The sequence below is a fragment of the Chenopodium quinoa genome, unplaced genomic scaffold (assembly GCF_001683475.1).
Source record: "Chenopodium quinoa cultivar QQ74 unplaced genomic scaffold, ASM168347v1, whole genome shotgun sequence".
Lineage (NCBI taxonomy): Eukaryota > Viridiplantae > Streptophyta > Magnoliopsida > Caryophyllales > Amaranthaceae > Chenopodium > Chenopodium quinoa.
In genome coordinates, this window is record NW_018743919.1 from 3,032,684 (window position 1) to 3,050,370 (window position 17,687).

The following is a 17,687-nucleotide window of genomic DNA, read 5'->3' on the forward strand; positions in this document are numbered from 1 at the left end:
GAAGTATATTTTATATTGCGTTCAATGAAAATATTTAAACATATCTTTCATATATTTGTGTTTTGTTAATGTTTAATGATTAATAACTTTTGATATCAATATAATATAAAATTCAAGTTAATTTTTTTAAAAGAAATTCAATTATTTGTTTCAATTTAAAATATTAATTTTTTTATAAATTATGTTAAAATGACATTGTAATTCATAATTAGGTTAAGTAAAAACTGTGTGTTGCATGGGATTTAAACTAGTTAATAAAATAATAGTGGGTCTTTACAAAATAAGAAAGTGTTGCAATTATTATAAAACGAACATAAAAGAAAAGTGTTGCGATTATTATAAAACGGAGGAAGTATATGACTACCACCTTTTTAATTTGTATCGAAACAAGTCTTTTTAGTTAAAAGATCGACACAACATTAAAAATAATCAATTATAAAAAATAAAAAAAACAGTGGTCTTGCGTCAAGATTAATCGAAATAGAAAGTGTTATAAGTATTCAAGATTGACCAAAATAGAAAGTGTTGCGAATATATTGTTTTTTGTACATGATCCTTAAAAGCATTTATTTTGATTGGAAAATTTGGTTAGCCGAAAACATGTGAATTGAATAAGGTATTACATCACCAAATAAGGCTTAGACCTTATTTAGTTCAATTTATGTTTACTTATTTCGGAAAAAATAAGTTTAAATCAGAAAAAATAAGTTCAGATTAGATCAGATCAGAAAAATATAAGTTCAAATCATATCAACATTTTATGTGCATTTTTTATCGCTAAATGTCTTCAATTACATAATGAAAAAATTATAAAAATTACATATTAATAAAATACACATTAATACGAATCTAACAAGACCCCACTTGATATTTTTTCTTTATAGATTATCGTACACATAAGGTCAAAGTTTGGTAAATCAGACAATCAGATCAGATCTGATTAGACCAGATGTCGTCCCCATTAAAGTCACTTTGAGATGGAGATTCCCTTACCCTTCACCTCCACTCTTAAAGGGCTAAGCCTACAAACTCGGATTTGGTGTACCTATGAGAGGTTTTGTCTCGATAGTACCCTTTTCTTTAACAACCAAAAATTGGGTAAGAACCAATAAATATGAAATTAAGCAATAAAAAAATAAACAAAGAGAGTATTATGGAATCCTCGTAGTAGCTTAGCTAGTAGGAATGCACATATGAAACGGTTGGCATATCTTGTCATGCATATACCCAAACAAAAAATGTAGTGTTGCGCCCGAAGTAAGGTGTAGAGTGCAAGGAACACGTAGTTTTAGGTAACAATGTTGTTTGCACGCTTTGTACTTAGCAACTTGCTATCAATTTAGCTACTAGTGGAGCCAATTCAGATGTTAAAGCCTTTAAGTAGAGGATACCTTCTTGTTTTTCAGTTATCTCATATTTCATATTAGTGGATGTGTAATGCGGTGATGAGGTAATAGCTGATAGAAATAAACATTTTTAAATACTTCCTCCGTTCTTTTTTTATCGCATCACTTATTACTTTAGGAAGTTTACTTATTATTGCATCATTTTATTTTTATGATAAAAAATATCTATGTTCACACTGCAAATACCCAACATATCCTTACTTTTTCACATTTACCTTTTATTTTATCTTACATTACATGGACAATTTTGTATTTTTACGTTTCTCTCTCTTACTTTTTTCCACTACCAAATTTTGCCTCCAAAACCCCTATGATGCAATAAAAAAAACGAAGAAAGTATGTTATACGCCAAAAAATACGTCAACTCTTCTAATTTTACCGCTATGTCTACAAGTAGATTTGATTTTTTGTGCTGTAATGCGTGTTTAATACTCCGTACCACTACATAATAACAGTAGAATTCGGAATATTATAGAGATGTCAACGAGCTAATATGTAGGAAAACATACATCCCTTTGTTTAAAGTTGCATATGTATCGTACCATACGCCTAATTCACAATAATTTGTTATAAGTATTTGCCCGAATAACTAATGCCCATACTCCTTACTACCTAACCTATACCAAAAGTGGTGAATGATTTATTTTTCCAAAATCATCAAGTATTATCCTCTCTTCTTCCAAATTTAAGTGTTCCATTATCAACCATTAATAGCTTATACAAGTATAATTTAAATGTAATTGTTAGGATTATGTTTGAAACCAATTGGTGGGAAATATACTCTTACCTTTTCTGATAGAGTAAAAAAACATATCCCTGGATCTCAACCATCGGCTTAAACTTTAGGTTGAGTTGGCACTTTAACATGATATCAGAACCAACATAACACAAAGGTCAAGTTTTCAAATCTCATTCATCCCTACTTTCAAGTGGAATATTTTACATAGGGTATACAGAGAGCCCATGCTACATTAAGAGTAATAAAGTATATAATATATTTTTAGGCCTTAGTCATCAGCTTAAACTTTTGGTTTGAGTTGGTCATTTAACATTTTTCTTACTCTTAACTAGCCTGTTAATTTCCATCAACATGAGATGGGATGACCTTTGCAAAAAAATTTTGGCTCCGTAGGACTTTCTCTATATATATTAAAATAAAACTATATTTTTGGTGAGATAGATGGGCTGAAAGGTAGAGTGAGTTTAGAGTTTAATAAGCCCAGTCCAAAGAATGCTAACTACTTTACAAAGGTCTCATAGCCTTAATTATTAGCCCAAATTTGAGCCCAAAGTTAAACAGCTAAGCCACAAAATGATAATTTATAAGGCTTGCCTATATTATTTGGGCTGGTCAAGATATACAGCCCATTTCATAATCGAAGAAAATTCAAATAAAAATTAAAGTTGCTTTTAGTGAGTAAAATGATCCAACTTTTCATTTGTTCAAAATACCACGACGTAAATTTTAATATTTATATACTACTCCGTAGTAAATATTTTTTTTAAGTTATGTTGCTTGACAAAAGGAAGAGAAATGTCAAATACAAATATTCTTTGGGTTATTTATTGCTCCATATAAACAAAATATGAAGTATTAGGCTCGTAAAAATTCTTTAAAAGCGAATTAAATTCTTCATACACATACTAGTATATAAGTTATAAAGAAATGGAGGTTAGTTTGAGATTGGATATCTAATGTTATTTAGTCATTACTTTTTTCATCTAAAGTATGAGTATATGTCGAAATTATTTAACTTTTTAGCAATGTCTTACTCTCTTCGATCTTACCTTTAGAATGCTAATTTCCTTCAAGTTAAAGATAAAAGATATGAACGTTTTCTGTCTCTATTTTATAATGGAAAATCTATTATTAGATACAAGTATATTATAAGGTTAGCAGCCCTAAGAGGGAAGTAGAAGGTTACTTTTCATTTTAGCCTTTCGATAGAAGTCATATTTCTTTTGAAGGTATTAACCATTAATTCATTTCATAACTTCAAATCTTTACACGTACAAATCAAAACACCCCAGTAGGAAGCGAAAGGCTAATATCTTATACTGTTGTTAATTAGCATTTCCTTAATCCCAAAAAGCCATAAATTCTATAGACTTTTTCTCACAATGCTTTTTCTTTTTCTTTTTTGTAATTTTGTCTTATTTCAGTAGTTAATTAGCTTTAGAAAGCTTCAAGAGTTCATGATACATTACATCAGTTTCTATTGAACGTACTCGATCATTTCAGTGATAGAGATGCAAATAAGGATGATGTAGAGTCTGTAAACTGTCAACGAGCTAAGTTCCGAGTACATTAATTAATTTAGACTTCAACAACAAACCTAGTTGACATACATCCACGGATTAAATGAATAATACAGTACGTTGTAGCTATCTAAGTTCTTACGTTCTTTTTACCAATTTTTGTCAATGTTAGACCGTTGTTATATGATCAACCTAAGACATTAACGCTGGTTAAAATAATCATGACGTATATATTATGATAGCATGATGCAAGTAAACTTGACAAACATATATACGAACATTTAGTCATTGCTGTGTCTTCTAGCAACGTCTTAAAACAGCTGTTATTTTCTCAATCAGTTGTCAATTACAGCTAGTTTTCTAACCATATTCTAATAGTTTATATTGTACAAGAAAGTGAGAACACGAAAAAATATAATCAAGTTTAGTTTTAATAAATTAAGACTAATTGGAATCCTTAATTTTGATTAGGGATGGGATATGCGTGGACCAAAGACTCCAAACGTCAATTAGATGATAAATTTTATATTAAGCGCTAGAAACGCTCAATGTTCGTTGAAAATGTTAATGCTTTAAAGAGAGTCCTTCACATTCAGATAATCTAGCAGGCAATCTACATGTATTTGATTTTGAATAATCAGTACTTATTTTTTGAACAAGTTTAAATTATAAATAGTGTACGTTTGATGAATTTGTCTAATTACTTAATGATATGGTTATACACAATACACTTATACACGTGTATATGAGCAGTTGAGCATTATGGACTCCTAAGAAGAGTACGTGCTAAGTTGTTCTATGCTAAATTTCGATCCATAGATTATCCTATACGTATTACAAATAATATTTTACTACATGTTATTTACTAAGAGAGTTAAAGTCAATATGTTTTTGGTCCAGTATTGATATTATCAGTTAAAGCCTTTGAGAAATTAAAATCTTCCATCGGTTTATCTTTACTTGATGATTGTATATAATATAGTTTGAGGAAAATTGAATAATTAAGCTATATTTCAAACTACACAATCAATTGTCAACACCTTACGATAACCCTATGAATAAGTTGTCTAGATCAGTACGTAGTATAGTAGTCTTAATTAACTGCATCTTGAATAGAAAATTAAAAGTTAGAAGTAGAGTACATACAAATATATCTAATGCAGTACGGCAGTACGTTGTTCATGTTTTGACAAAAGTTGATTGCAATACTCATATTTTTATATTGAGATTTCTATTTTTATAATTATATCACATAAGATATAATCTAGCTTCATACGTAGTGATGTACATATTGCTTGACCAATTAAGCTATATAAACGCTCAACTTTGCTAACCTTAGCTTGAAAATAATTTCTTGATTTTTGGTTGAAAACATGCTTAACTTGTCCTAATAGTTGGTTTATTTATTAGGTTCAAACTCAATCGTACATACCGCCTTGCTACAATGATACCAAGATTCAATATGTTGTATATACAGTGTGTGTATTTGAAAGGTTCAAACTCTCTAGATCCATTTGTACATATCGTCTTAATTAACATCTATCAGATTGTTTATTATTTTATTAGGAATTTCAAGGACTACTAAATCGTACATACCTTCATATATAGTACCATTATCCAGTCATGAAATATGGAACATAAGCAAAAATGCTAAAATGACAATTGACTTGATTGCGTTGTTGACTTGTTGAGAGTTGAAACTAGAAAGTGGTTGGGCAGCTTATAGGGCCAACCGGCCAAGTGCTTTTGAGCTGAGGATAATGTGTCGGCCCAATCTTGAATGAATCAAAATCTACAAGAACTATAACAATACAAGGCTTTCCTCTTTTCTTTCTTTTTTTTTTTTTTTTTTTATTGTAATTGTAATGTTAAAAATTATACGTAGTACATTTGCTAATACATATCCTTAATTTTATAATATCATCTTTTATAATTTTTACTTATTGACAATTTAATTTTTTTATTTATTTTTATTTTTACTTATATTGAAGAATATTGACAATTTTATTAATAATAACTATATATTCCTTATGTGTGAAATCACCAAACATGTTCCAAGCATTTGAATAATCTTGATATTGTTGTAATTCCCGTCATTAGCATATACTATGTGTTTCCTGTTCAATTTTTTTGATATTTATATATGCATAAACTCCATCCTCCTTAAATCCTTTAAATTATCACCTTCTTCATCCCTAGTTGTGAAATTAAATCTTCAACTACGTTCCGCTAATGAGGCCGCCACAAACTTGGATTTACCATTGAAAGGTTATTGAGAGCTAAATCAGCAAAAACAGTATTTATAGGATTCTCAAAAGATAATATATTTTTAGCAACTTATACCAGTAGAAAAATTTTATCATACGTCAAACTAACTGAGTCTAACAAACACAATTTTTTTGGAGAACACTAACTTATATTATACGAGTACTTCGTACTTTATATTTATAAATCTATTATAGTATATATTGGCTATCGCATGGGCCACAAAGTAGTCACTCCGTATTACAACGTAAATCCACGTAATAGAAAGATGATTAAGGTAGGTATTGCAAAATTACCAATAACTACGGCTACTCGTAGTATCCAAATATCCACATGCAAGCACGTGTAGAAGTTGACTGAACGTAGAAAAAGAGACATGGGGAGATGAATGTACGGTTTGATTAAGTACGGTTTCCTAAACTCCGATCCCAATTCATTTGTTTTATTTGCAAAATATCCACTACTATTCCACGTTCACCATCAAATCCTTTTTTCATTACTTTATTCATTACCAAAGTCCTAACTCCTACGAACTCATCATTGATTAGGCTGAGCAGCTATTCGTTAACGTCAATTCCTGCACAGAAAGTCAACATTTCTTTTCTTTCTAGCTTGCTTCTTCCAATTATATACTCCTTACTTTTTTTCGTTCCTTAATACTCGCTCCCATCGATCTACCGCTCTAATTTTAAAACGGGGCAATATTGTATACAACTCTCACAAATATATATATATATATATATATATATATATATATATATATATATATACTTATTAAATTTTATAAAAACTTATTTTAATTGTAATTTGTAATTGGATAACTCTTATAATAACTTATTATAGCAACATTTCACCTTCTCATTGTCAAATAATACTAGGATCATTACTCCACCTTACAATAACCATACAGTAACAAATAAACACGTATACCAAGTTCACATCATTATACAAACAGAGTACAACCACATAAATACATACTACTCCACCGTGATACTTAAGTTAATAGCCAAAAAATTTATATAGTCTTAGGATAATTAAGAGATTTAGACTAGCAATCACAAATAATAGCTTGTCTAGATTTTTTCGGGTAACTGAAATAAAGAGGACATAGAATTCGAAACATTTCACCTCCAATTTCAGGTTTTTGGCTGGAGAAGTTATTCTCCGGCCCTTGGGACTCAACAACATCAGAGTTGACCTCTATATATAGCAGAAGTACCAAAGTCGATAGCCCTATTTAAACCCCTAGATCTGAGCACCCCCAGCCTTCTAGAAGGGATTGAATTGCTACCGCCTTTAGTAAAGCTTGGTGGTCGGGCAGACTACATGCGCAATGGTGTCTTCGGCACCTGAATCAGGGCTGAAGGTGGCGAGCTAGTGACAGTGGTTGCAGGGGTGTTGGGGATAAACTCCTCTTCGTCATCATCGGAGTTGTTTAAGGTAGGGGTATGGTATAAAAACAGATTTTGCTTCAAGAAATCATAATCCTCATCATTTAACTCCGAATCAAACCCACCCTTACCATGAAGCCCATATCTAATTAGATCTGGAAATTAAACACCACAGAATATACGAAGTTTGGGTAGAAATTATTCAAAACAAAAAAATTCCCCATATACCTTAGTTAGAGTTGTCCCTAGAAAAATCAAAACGAAAAATCAAAGGTTTTCTAAAAATGAAAAACAAAGACGAATCCCAGATTAAGTACCAAGCCGGATTTTAGTGTTCCGACATCGTAGATCTAGGTTTTGAGGGATTTCAATCTTATTAAAAAAAATGGAAGAGAGAGAAGAGAAATGGAAGTGAGGGATTTCAATTTTGATGGGGTTTTCAGATAACAAAATGAATGGCGAGGAAGGAGAAGCAGCCTCGGTTGTATCGGAGGAAGAAGAGAGATGGTGATGGAAGAGAGAGAGCCATTCGCAATTGAGGAGAGAGAGTGGGTAAAAGGAGATCAGGGGAGAAAAAGAAAGGCTGATGGTAGTGGGTTTTAGTGGGCTAAACGAGATTAGGGGAGGATTATGGACCAGTTAAGAAGATGGGACCATGGCCCAAAATAGAATGAGGCTAAAAATAAGGGACTACCACTAATGGCAAATGGGGCAAAATATAAGGGATGGAGGGAGTACTACTTAGTACTCACTCCTTTGTATAAAGTGGATTATTTTGGGAGCTTGTCGTGATGGGATTTTTGCCTCTATTGAAGATTTTCCACATTAAATACCGTGGGTCACTCTTTACTATTTGTCTTGCCTTTATTTATTTGTATTATTATTTTTTTACTCGTATTATCAATCTCTACCTCTTTTATCTAATTCCGCTGAGCACTCACTAATCCTAATATAAACCTATACAACTAGCTAGAATATATGATTAATTTTGTGGAAAATTCGAAAATAATATTGGTTACCGTTAATTATTCCAATCCAAGAGAGTATTGTACTCAATCTATTAAGAAACAACTCTAGGGTCGTGCACAACCAGCAGTCGTTCTCCGCCAACAATTTTCTTATTATGGTTCTGTTTTTCCTTTCTCAATCTAAGCCTTTTCTCTTTCTACTTTCTTTATTGGGGTTTTAGTTTATGTTGTTGCACTTTGAGTTTTAAGTTGTGTTTTTACTAATTGTGGCTATTAGTAATTCTTTAATTTCAATAGGCTCCATCAGGGTGCTTTGAGTTAGAATTTGCAAGTGATTATTTTGTGTGCTTCTCGCTAGTGGTTGTTTCAAAAGGCACTACTAGAAATAGGCCGATTTCCGACGGACTGTTTCCGACGGACACTTAATTCCGTCAGAAACGTCAGAAGTTCCGATGGATTTTCATTCCGACGGAATTAAAATCTGTTGAAATATAAGGGTTTCCGACGGAATATTCCGTTGGAAAATTACTTTTCCGGCGGAATTATAATCTGTCGGAATATTAATATTTCCGACGGAATTAAAACCCGTTGGAAGATACCGACGGAATATTCCGTCGAAAATAAAGTAATTATCAAAAAAAAAAAAACCCTAAAAAGACGTTCCCCTAATCCCCTTCCTCTTTCTCTTCTAATGCGCCTCTTCCTCCCTCATTTCTCTTTCTCTCTCCTCTCCTCCCTCATTTCTCTGTGCGCCTCTCTCTCCTCCCTTATTTCTCTTTCTCTCTCCTCTCTTTCCTCTTCTATTTCCCCTTCTCTTTCCATCAACGAACCACCTTGTTTTTAATTCGATCTCCCTCCTCTCATGCTAGTTCGAAAATCACAAAAATTCAATGTTTTTTATCTCCTTTTTTTGGGCGAAATTCATAAAATAAGGGTTTCGATCTCGGCGCATTCATCATCAACAACAACAACGACGCATTCATCAACAACTACGACCAACAAACATCAACAACAACGGTGTAAGCGTTTTCGATCTCGGCTTTTGCGCGAAAGTTTCATATTTTTGTAGATCTAGTTTAAATTTAAGTTAGATTGTAGATTAACTTAGTTGTTTATATAATTGTAATTTTGATAATAAATTTGATTAGATAATTGTATTTTCTTTAATTTTAAATGTATAATTGTCGGTTTTTTTTTTCATGAAATTCTAATTAAATATGTAAATCTACTGGTTTTGATTTGTTTGTGTTAAATTTTTCGGTTTTTTTGGCTTAATTTCGTAATTTGTTTCGATTTTTTACGAATATAGTGAGTGATGTTTTCGTGTTTTTATTTTTATTTTTTGGGTGAACGGTGGTGGAGCTGAAGTGGTGGGGGCTTGTGGTGAGTGGCGTTGGTTAAGGGGAGGGTGGGTGGTCTGCGTGGGTCAGTGTGTGGGGGGATGGGTGGTGGTCCTGGTCTGTGGGGTGGGTGGTGTAGGGTGGGTGTTGGTGGGTGAGGTAGGTTGTCTTCGTTGGTGGGGGTGGTCTTGGGTGGGTGTGGTGGTGGGTGGGTGTGGGTGGTCTGGGCAGGTGGGTGGGGGTGGGGGGCTTTTCTTTTTCTTTTTTTTTTATTGAATTTTCCGGCAGATTCGAATTTCGTCGGAAATTTCCGACGGACTTTCCGGTACCGGAAAACTTATTCCGGCGAATTATTTTCGTCGGAAATAACTTTTCCGACGGAATTCCGTCGGAAGCCACTGTTCCGACGGAAATTCCGACGGAATTGGCCGTTTTTCCTACAAAGGGTGTTTCGACAACCCGTTCTGACGGAAATTCCTGTTTTCTAGTAGTGGGGGGCTCTGAGTTTTTTGTTATGTTTAGCTAGCTTGTAAATCCTAGTTGTTCTTTCCGTTTGATATCTACCCCGTCGGTTTTTCGGGTTTTATTGAGGGGTGGTATTTTGAAATGGATATGTGTCTTGCTTTTGTTGAGTTCCATCTTCCTGATGGGTTTAATGACAAGCATGTTGTTCGTATCCTTGATTCCTTAGCTTGTCCTGGTGATGTTTTGGTCTATTCTAAAGTTTCCAAGGAAGAAGGTAATTCCTTGCTCCGAGAACGCAAGTTTAAACTTGCTTTTTCCAAGTATGATTTAGCGAGCAAATTGCTTTGTTTTAGTTTACCATTAACTCTGGAGGCTTATGCTATATGTTTACATCTTTAGCCTTTGCTTTGAATCTCAACCTGGCTGCATGTGCCCTGAAATTACAGGACTTTGATAAAGTAATTAGGTTATGTTCATTTGTGTTAAGGTATGATACCTATCATACCAAATGCTTGTTTAGGAGAGCTTTAGCTTTTAAGGGATTAGGCGATCTAAGTTATGCCAAATTGGACCTATGAAAGGCAGTTTATTATGATTCAAAAATTTTGGAAGTGATGAATGAACTACAGGAGGTTGAAAGGCTTTTAGGTTGTGCCTCTTCTGTAGATCACTCTTTAGGTAGCTCAAAGACTACACCATTTGTTGAAGCTGCTTCTTTAGACAAGCAAGGAGTTTGTGATATGGAGGTCATTCCGGAAGCGTTGCCTAGTGGGGATAACATGGAATGTGATGTGGATTGTCCTGTTACTAGGGTTTCTCCGATGGTGTCGGATGAAAAAGTTTCTAATAGTTTGGAAAGTGAGTCTATTCCGAGGGTTAATCCAGTGAGATAATGATTTGCATCAGCACCAGTTCCAATCCCGCGGATGTTTTGGTTCATCTCTTCGGATTACTTCCTCTAATTTGCAGCGTCTTATGCAGGTGATGTGCTCAGTTTTTTTCATTCAAGGTCTATGTTAGTTGTGACGATTCGGGTTATCCTGAGTAAAACTCAAATCTTGACAGAGGTCCCCCTAGGTGAAAAATCCGGGGAAGCAAAGACCTCTATTCCTTCAGTTCCTCCTTTTAATGGTTTAAAGCACCAAGCGGTTCCCTCTCAAAAGGTCTTGTATGCTTCTTCTCGGTCATCTACAGTTGATGCAGCTGCAATCGGGTTTCAGAAGAGTTGGTCAAGGTCCCGACAGTTCAAGTTAGTCCTCCAACAGAATCTGCTCTCGGGGGTTTGTAGGCAGTCTTCAAAACTCAAGGCTTAGGATTTCGTCTCGCGTGAATCGCCAACGGACTATTTCTCATTCTCGTCTTCGGGCATCAGGTAAGATATGTTGTGAAAGGGTTTCTGAAGGTTACAAGATGGATTGTGTGAACACAAAGTGACGTCCGGCTTCGTCTCTTGATCTGGAGTCCAACAAGTTCGCTCGTGAGAAGCATGCTCGCATTGGTCCTTCTTGGGGTTTTGTTTTTTAATGTAGTTGTCGTGTGTGTGGTGTCGTGTTGTTTTTCGTTGATAGTTCTCTTTGTCAAAAAAAAAATAAAATACATTTGGTTAAAGATAAATTATTATAGACATTTTTATAATTAAGATTTCATGACTTGCTACAAAACCTCCTATCTACCTTACGTGTCAAAAGACCATTAGCCGGTATTGTTGACCTTGAAATGCAAGAATATACCTTAGACTTGGCCTTTTCTTACTTAAAACTTTTTTCCTTCTCTTAAACGTCTACTATCTTTCTTCTTCGGTCTTCGATATTGATTGGGACCACACATATATACCAAGTTAAAATATTGTAATATGACTTAAAAGAAATCAAAAGATCAACATTGAATTCTGCCTCGTCTTATACCTTAATTATTTTTCTAATTAATCTTGATTTCACATTAGCCAATTAATTTATTTAATTAAACAAAATAATATCTTGTGTACAGTAAGAACGTGAAAGGTTCAGATTTTGATACCACACGTACGTATGCAATGTTACATCTCTCTAGTTATAAGTTGACACTCCAACAAGTTACTTCTTACTTTATTAGTGCATCTCCTATTGAAATAAATTTTATGGTAATTCGTAAAGTGTCTTATGTTGTGTAGGGATGGAATCAGAATAAAAATTTGTAAAATTATTGTAATCAAAATAAGAATTTGTAAAGTTAATGTGAAAATCATATTTGGTAAGACTGCTGATTGTTGTTATAAGTGTATCATTTAATATATCTTTTATCATATCAAACTAGAACCTATATTCAAAAAATATATAATTAAACTAATAATAAAAACTACTCCGTACATAGTAAATTTCCTAAATTTTAGTTCCTAGTTTATAATGATGTTCGTACAATTTTCAAAATTGCATCATCAGCTAACAATAAATATAAAGCTAATTAGAACATTAAAAGTAGAAATTGTATAATGCGTGAGGAGTAACAATAAATGAAACATCAAAATGAAATGACAATTAACTTAAATTTGTATATCTCATATATATTTATCCGAAAATGGGATAAATTATTCAAAAACAAAATAATGATGTGATTAAAGAATGAACTTGTCTTCTTCTCAAAGACCTACTAGAGAGAAAAAAAAAGGAAAAATGAAAAGAAAAAAAAAAGTATATGAACATTTTTTTACCTCATTCTTATCCTTTTCCTAAGAACTACTATGATAAGTAATATACTAAACCAAAAGATAAAGGCCAAAAAAATAAAAAATAAAAGTTTAGCTAAACACAAAGCAACATATTATCAAGGTAATAATATTTGTCTATTTGCATAACTGCCTCCTTTTGTTGCCTTTCTATTGTTGTTGCATGCTACTACTTGTAGTGACGTTATTAGCATTGTTCCCACTAGTAGTGGCATCACCAGCGGCATTATTGTTTTCGGCCGGGGCACGTGCCCCACCGATGATCGACGAGATGGCAGCCGCCAGTGCAGCTGTGAAATTCGGGTCGTTGGCGATGGCAGCAGTGGCTGCGTTCAGAGTGTCAGCGAAAGCCGGGTTTTGGTTAGGGTGTTGCAAGTGTGAAGCGTCCAACCCTTGGGGAGACGTAGTTTGTAGACCAGAAAATTTTGATTGGTTGTTATTATTATTAGAATTTAGCAAAGCTTGACCAAATATTTGAGGAATTGAGCCCAAAAAATTGGGCCCCACTTGGGAAGTTTGAGGTTGAAATGGTACTTGGAAAGGGCCATTTGTTTGAGGAACTGATTGCCTCATTTGAAGAGGGTTTGGTGAATGGGTTAAGTCCAACGTAACAGTTGGAAAAGGCGCTGAAGCTGATATTGTAGCCATACTTGATGAGCATGGAAGTATGGTCCTAGCTAGGAAATTCGGGTTCATAAACCCGTCCCCACTCGGCATTGATCCCGAGAGGAGCATACTCGCCGCTGCTGAGGTTGTCGAGGCCATCGCCATCGCTGCTGGTGGTAGTGGGTGGTTGTGGTTCCCTTCATATGTTGTGATCAGAATTGACCTGTCCTCCGCACACCTTTGAACCTACAATAAAATTGTTGACATGCTGATTATTAGTCTTTTATTTTCACCTTTTTATGTTAGAAAATGTAATAATTTCTAACAATGTACATGTTCTTAGTCATTATGGATTTGTTAACTTAGGTATGACCATATTGACCATCTAAGAAATAAAATTAGCAACAAACAAAAGTAATTTATAGAGAACTATTAACTCTTGCAATTTGGAAATTAAGATGAGTACATACTTGTTTTCGGACGGGACAACCAACAGCCATTGTGCACCGATAATAAGCTCTAGGGCAAGGGTTACCCTTCGCCATCTTTTGTCCATACTTTCGCCATTGACATCCATCGCTTATCTGCATTAATATCCAAACATATATTAGAATTCGTAACATTTTATTTGATCATGTGAAATTATCAAACTTCATACGTGCATGAATACTAATAAACTAACCATAGGTGCTTCAGATCGAGCTCGAACTGAGACACGAGCTTTCCTCATTGTAGCCTCGGCTGCTGCTTGATCCACAGGAGGACTAGTAGGCTTGACAACATTGTTCATCAACTTAGGCACCTTATTATGCCCCCACCCTTGCGCGTCCGATCCTTCAGGACTTTCTTCCCTTATTCTCTTCCCATTATCATAATTAGCAAGGTTCAACTCCTTATTGTTAGCCCTTGATGCTACTTCCATGGAGTTTAACGGTGAGCCAGAGCGATCGACCGTCCTCTCGTCATCCGACAAGGTTTGAGACGTTCGCTCATCGGTCTCAGTATTTGCACCCGAAACCAAGTCTAAGAATTGACGTGGTACCATTGGCTTCTCCTCAGCCTTTCCTTGCATAATTGCCTATATATATGAAATAAAATCATATCATAAGTACAAATTGCAAAAAATGTAATAATAATAGAGAATACGCATAACACGTAACCAAAAACTATATCAAATGTCCAGAGTAACGTATTATTCTGTAATCGATGGTTGTTGTACGTACCTCATGTTGCGAATTTTCGCCCTTTCGAAGGTTTTGTTGTTGTTGCTGCTGTTGCATTACAGTTACGAGGTGCATTTGAAGAGTATTGTAATTGTTGCTCACTTGATTTAACATGGATTTCAACTTTTGATTTTCAGTATTCATACGTTGTAGCTCAGCTTGAAGGACTACTAGCTGATAATACATAAATATAAGATATTAATGAATAAAGATGAAAAAATAATTAATGGTTGTCAAATTAAATTAAGTTAAATTTCTTATTACATTATATTAATTACCTCATTTTTGTTTCTTTTGTCTTCTGCATCCGAAGAAGTACCATCATCTACCGTAGATTGATTGCTTCCCGTATTAGTGGTGAGAAGATGTAAACCAGTCTATATATTGAAATAAAAATAAATAAATATGTATAAACTAAAATTTATCATTTAATAAATTATATACAAATTAACCCAATACACACGATTTCTCAAACTAAAATTTTACTAGACTATATCGAAATATTTACTATTATTATGATCAACTTAATTTAATGACATATTCGATTCCCATATTAGTTTTATAATTACAACAAAAATTAAGCATATAATTTTAATTTTATTAACTAAGACTAAAACTCTTTCATTCTTAATTAAGAAAGTACTACTGTATATAATAGACTTAACCATCGTAATTCACCTAATTTTACAAAAAAAAAAAAAAAGTTTCTCCTTTTATTACAAATTTCTACTTTGTACTAATAAAATGAAAAATAATAATAATAATAAATAATAAATACACTGTCATAACAAAGAATAGGATCTTAAGTACTCCGTATGTCTTAAGGTTTTTATTTTATTTTTTTTATTTATACATATTTATTTATTTTTGTGAAATTATCACCTTCGTAAAGGTAGAACAACATATTTTTTTTTGAGAGAAAGTAGAACAATATTTAGTTAGACAACAAGGGAGAAGATTATAAAACATTTTATCAAGAATAAAAGATTAGGTAGGATCTGAAAATAGCAATAAATGAGGAAAATAAAATAAAAAGAGAGAAAATTACATTAACATTATTATTATCGAGAAGAGGTGCGGAATCAGGAAGAGCAGGAGTAGCAGTAGCAGTAGCAGATTGATGATGATCACGAGAACAAGTCTCCTCTTTCACACGATTTAGAGGTGCACCAGAACAAGATGTAGACCTATGTACTGTATTATTATTATTACTCTTCTTATCAGAGAAGAAATCTACTTCACCAACAACTTTCTTCTTATTGTTTTGATCATCATATTCTTCATCATGATCGTCTTCGGATGATCGACGGTGGAGGTTCATTGGAAATTCTAGGCTTTGGAACACCTGATTATTATTCTTGTTGTTGTTGATGGTATGTTTTTTGTGATGAAGGTGGTGGTGGTGGTGGTGGAGAAGATCGGACGGTGATGATGATGATGATTCAAGAGCAAGACCCCATCCTCTGCCGTCCATTTACGAGATGATTTTTGGATTTTTAATTTTATTTTATTTTATTTTTTGGAGAGGAAAAATGAAAATGAAAATGAAAAATGAAAAATGAAAGAAATGGGTTTGGGTTTATAAGAGAGACAAGAGAAAGAGAGGAGAAGAAGAAATGTTTGGAAGTCTCAAGTCTTTTAACTGAAGAGCCTATAAAAAGGGTTTGGAATGAAGACCAATGACTTTTTTTTTTTTTCCTTTCTTTCTTATTTATTATTTTATTTATATTTATTTTCATTTTCTTTGTTTTGAAAAGAAAATACTTAATTGTATTGGTAGGTGTAAATGTGTAATACTAATATACTATGATAAAAATATGCTATAACAAATTAAATAAGTACACACGGCAGGATTTTCCTAATGATTATTTATCTTACCTTATATAAATATATAAAAAAAAATTATATCTGATAGAATTTGTTCTTTTTGTCTTATTTAATGTGTTTTAATATGAATATGAATTATTTATATTTACAATTCTGTTTGGTGTGAGGTCTGAATTTTTATGATCTTGTCTGCTTTTTATTTATGTTTTGACTCATTATATTGTGTAATTATATGCCCTGTTTGATTTCATTTTAACAAGATTTAGAAATCAATGATGAGGATTGTTGAATTGACTACCTTAATATTTTGATGATTGACTTACGTAAAACAAACTCTGACTAATGATGTTTATGAGTCTTGGTTGAACAGAAAGATTCAGGTACACAAATACATGTTCCGAAGTAGGAACAACAGAGTTTGGAAGACTTGATGATGAATGCAAGCTTTCAAGATGTCCTCACAACTCTATATACTTAGTTACTCAGTGTACGAGCTTAAGAAACAAAAGTGTTGGAAGGAATTAAGAAGAAACTCGAAATTCCTGAAGGAACCTGAAGTTCCCGAAAGAACTTGACGATTGACTCAGAAAGTTTTAAACGAAAGTTTTAAAGCAGTTTTCATATCCCTTAATTTAAGGAAGTGATAAAAATCAGTTTTGAAAAAGATTTAAAAAGATTTTATAAATAAATAAATAATTCATTAATTTAAAAATATAAGTTTTAAATTAATTAATTATTTATCTTTTAATTAATAAATAAATAATTATCTTTTTTTAATAAATAATAATTATCTTTTGAATAAGTCTTTAACTGATTTTTAACTTGATAAATATTGGCTGCTTAAATTAAGGAGCACGTTGAATTTAGGAGTCAAGCTAGGGAAATCATGTTCCTAAATTTCCTCTGCCTACATCCCAACTTCTCAGTCAAAGAGAACGTGGGATTAAGGGGGAAGTGGGAACTTGATGGAAGCTTGGTTTAACTCCTTATAAAAACAGATCAACGTTAAGTTTTGAAAGCGTGGAAAAACAATCTTAAGTATTCTGAGCATAGAGTTTCAAAGTGTTTCAAAGAGAAGTTCCTTCCATCCTTAGTCTCTTAAGTTCTTTAGGAAATATTTGTAATCATTGTGTAATTGGGATTGGGTTGTGAGAGTTGTAAAGTGTGAGACTTGAGAGAGTTGTTTACACTGTACAAGTGATTCGGAGTAGAATCACAAAGTGTGAGAAACTGTGA

General features: G+C 33.1%; 1 protein-coding gene across 1 annotated transcript; it reads right to left on the reverse strand.

The window, feature by feature from the left end:
• Positions 1-12,607: 12,607 nt before the first annotated feature.
• Positions 12,608-16,462, reverse strand: LOC110687395 (probable WRKY transcription factor 31). Its single transcript, XM_021864041.1, has 6 exons — positions 15,673-16,462; positions 14,903-15,001; positions 14,625-14,798; positions 14,084-14,479; positions 13,872-13,985; positions 12,608-13,647 (listed from the first exon to the last, which is right to left on the reverse strand). The coding sequence occupies exons 1-6, from the start codon at positions 16,096-16,098 to the stop codon at positions 12,946-12,948; spliced, it is 1,911 nt and encodes a 636-aa protein (XP_021719733.1). The 5' UTR covers positions 16,099-16,462; the 3' UTR covers positions 12,608-12,945.
• Positions 16,463-17,687: the final 1,225 nt, after the last annotated feature.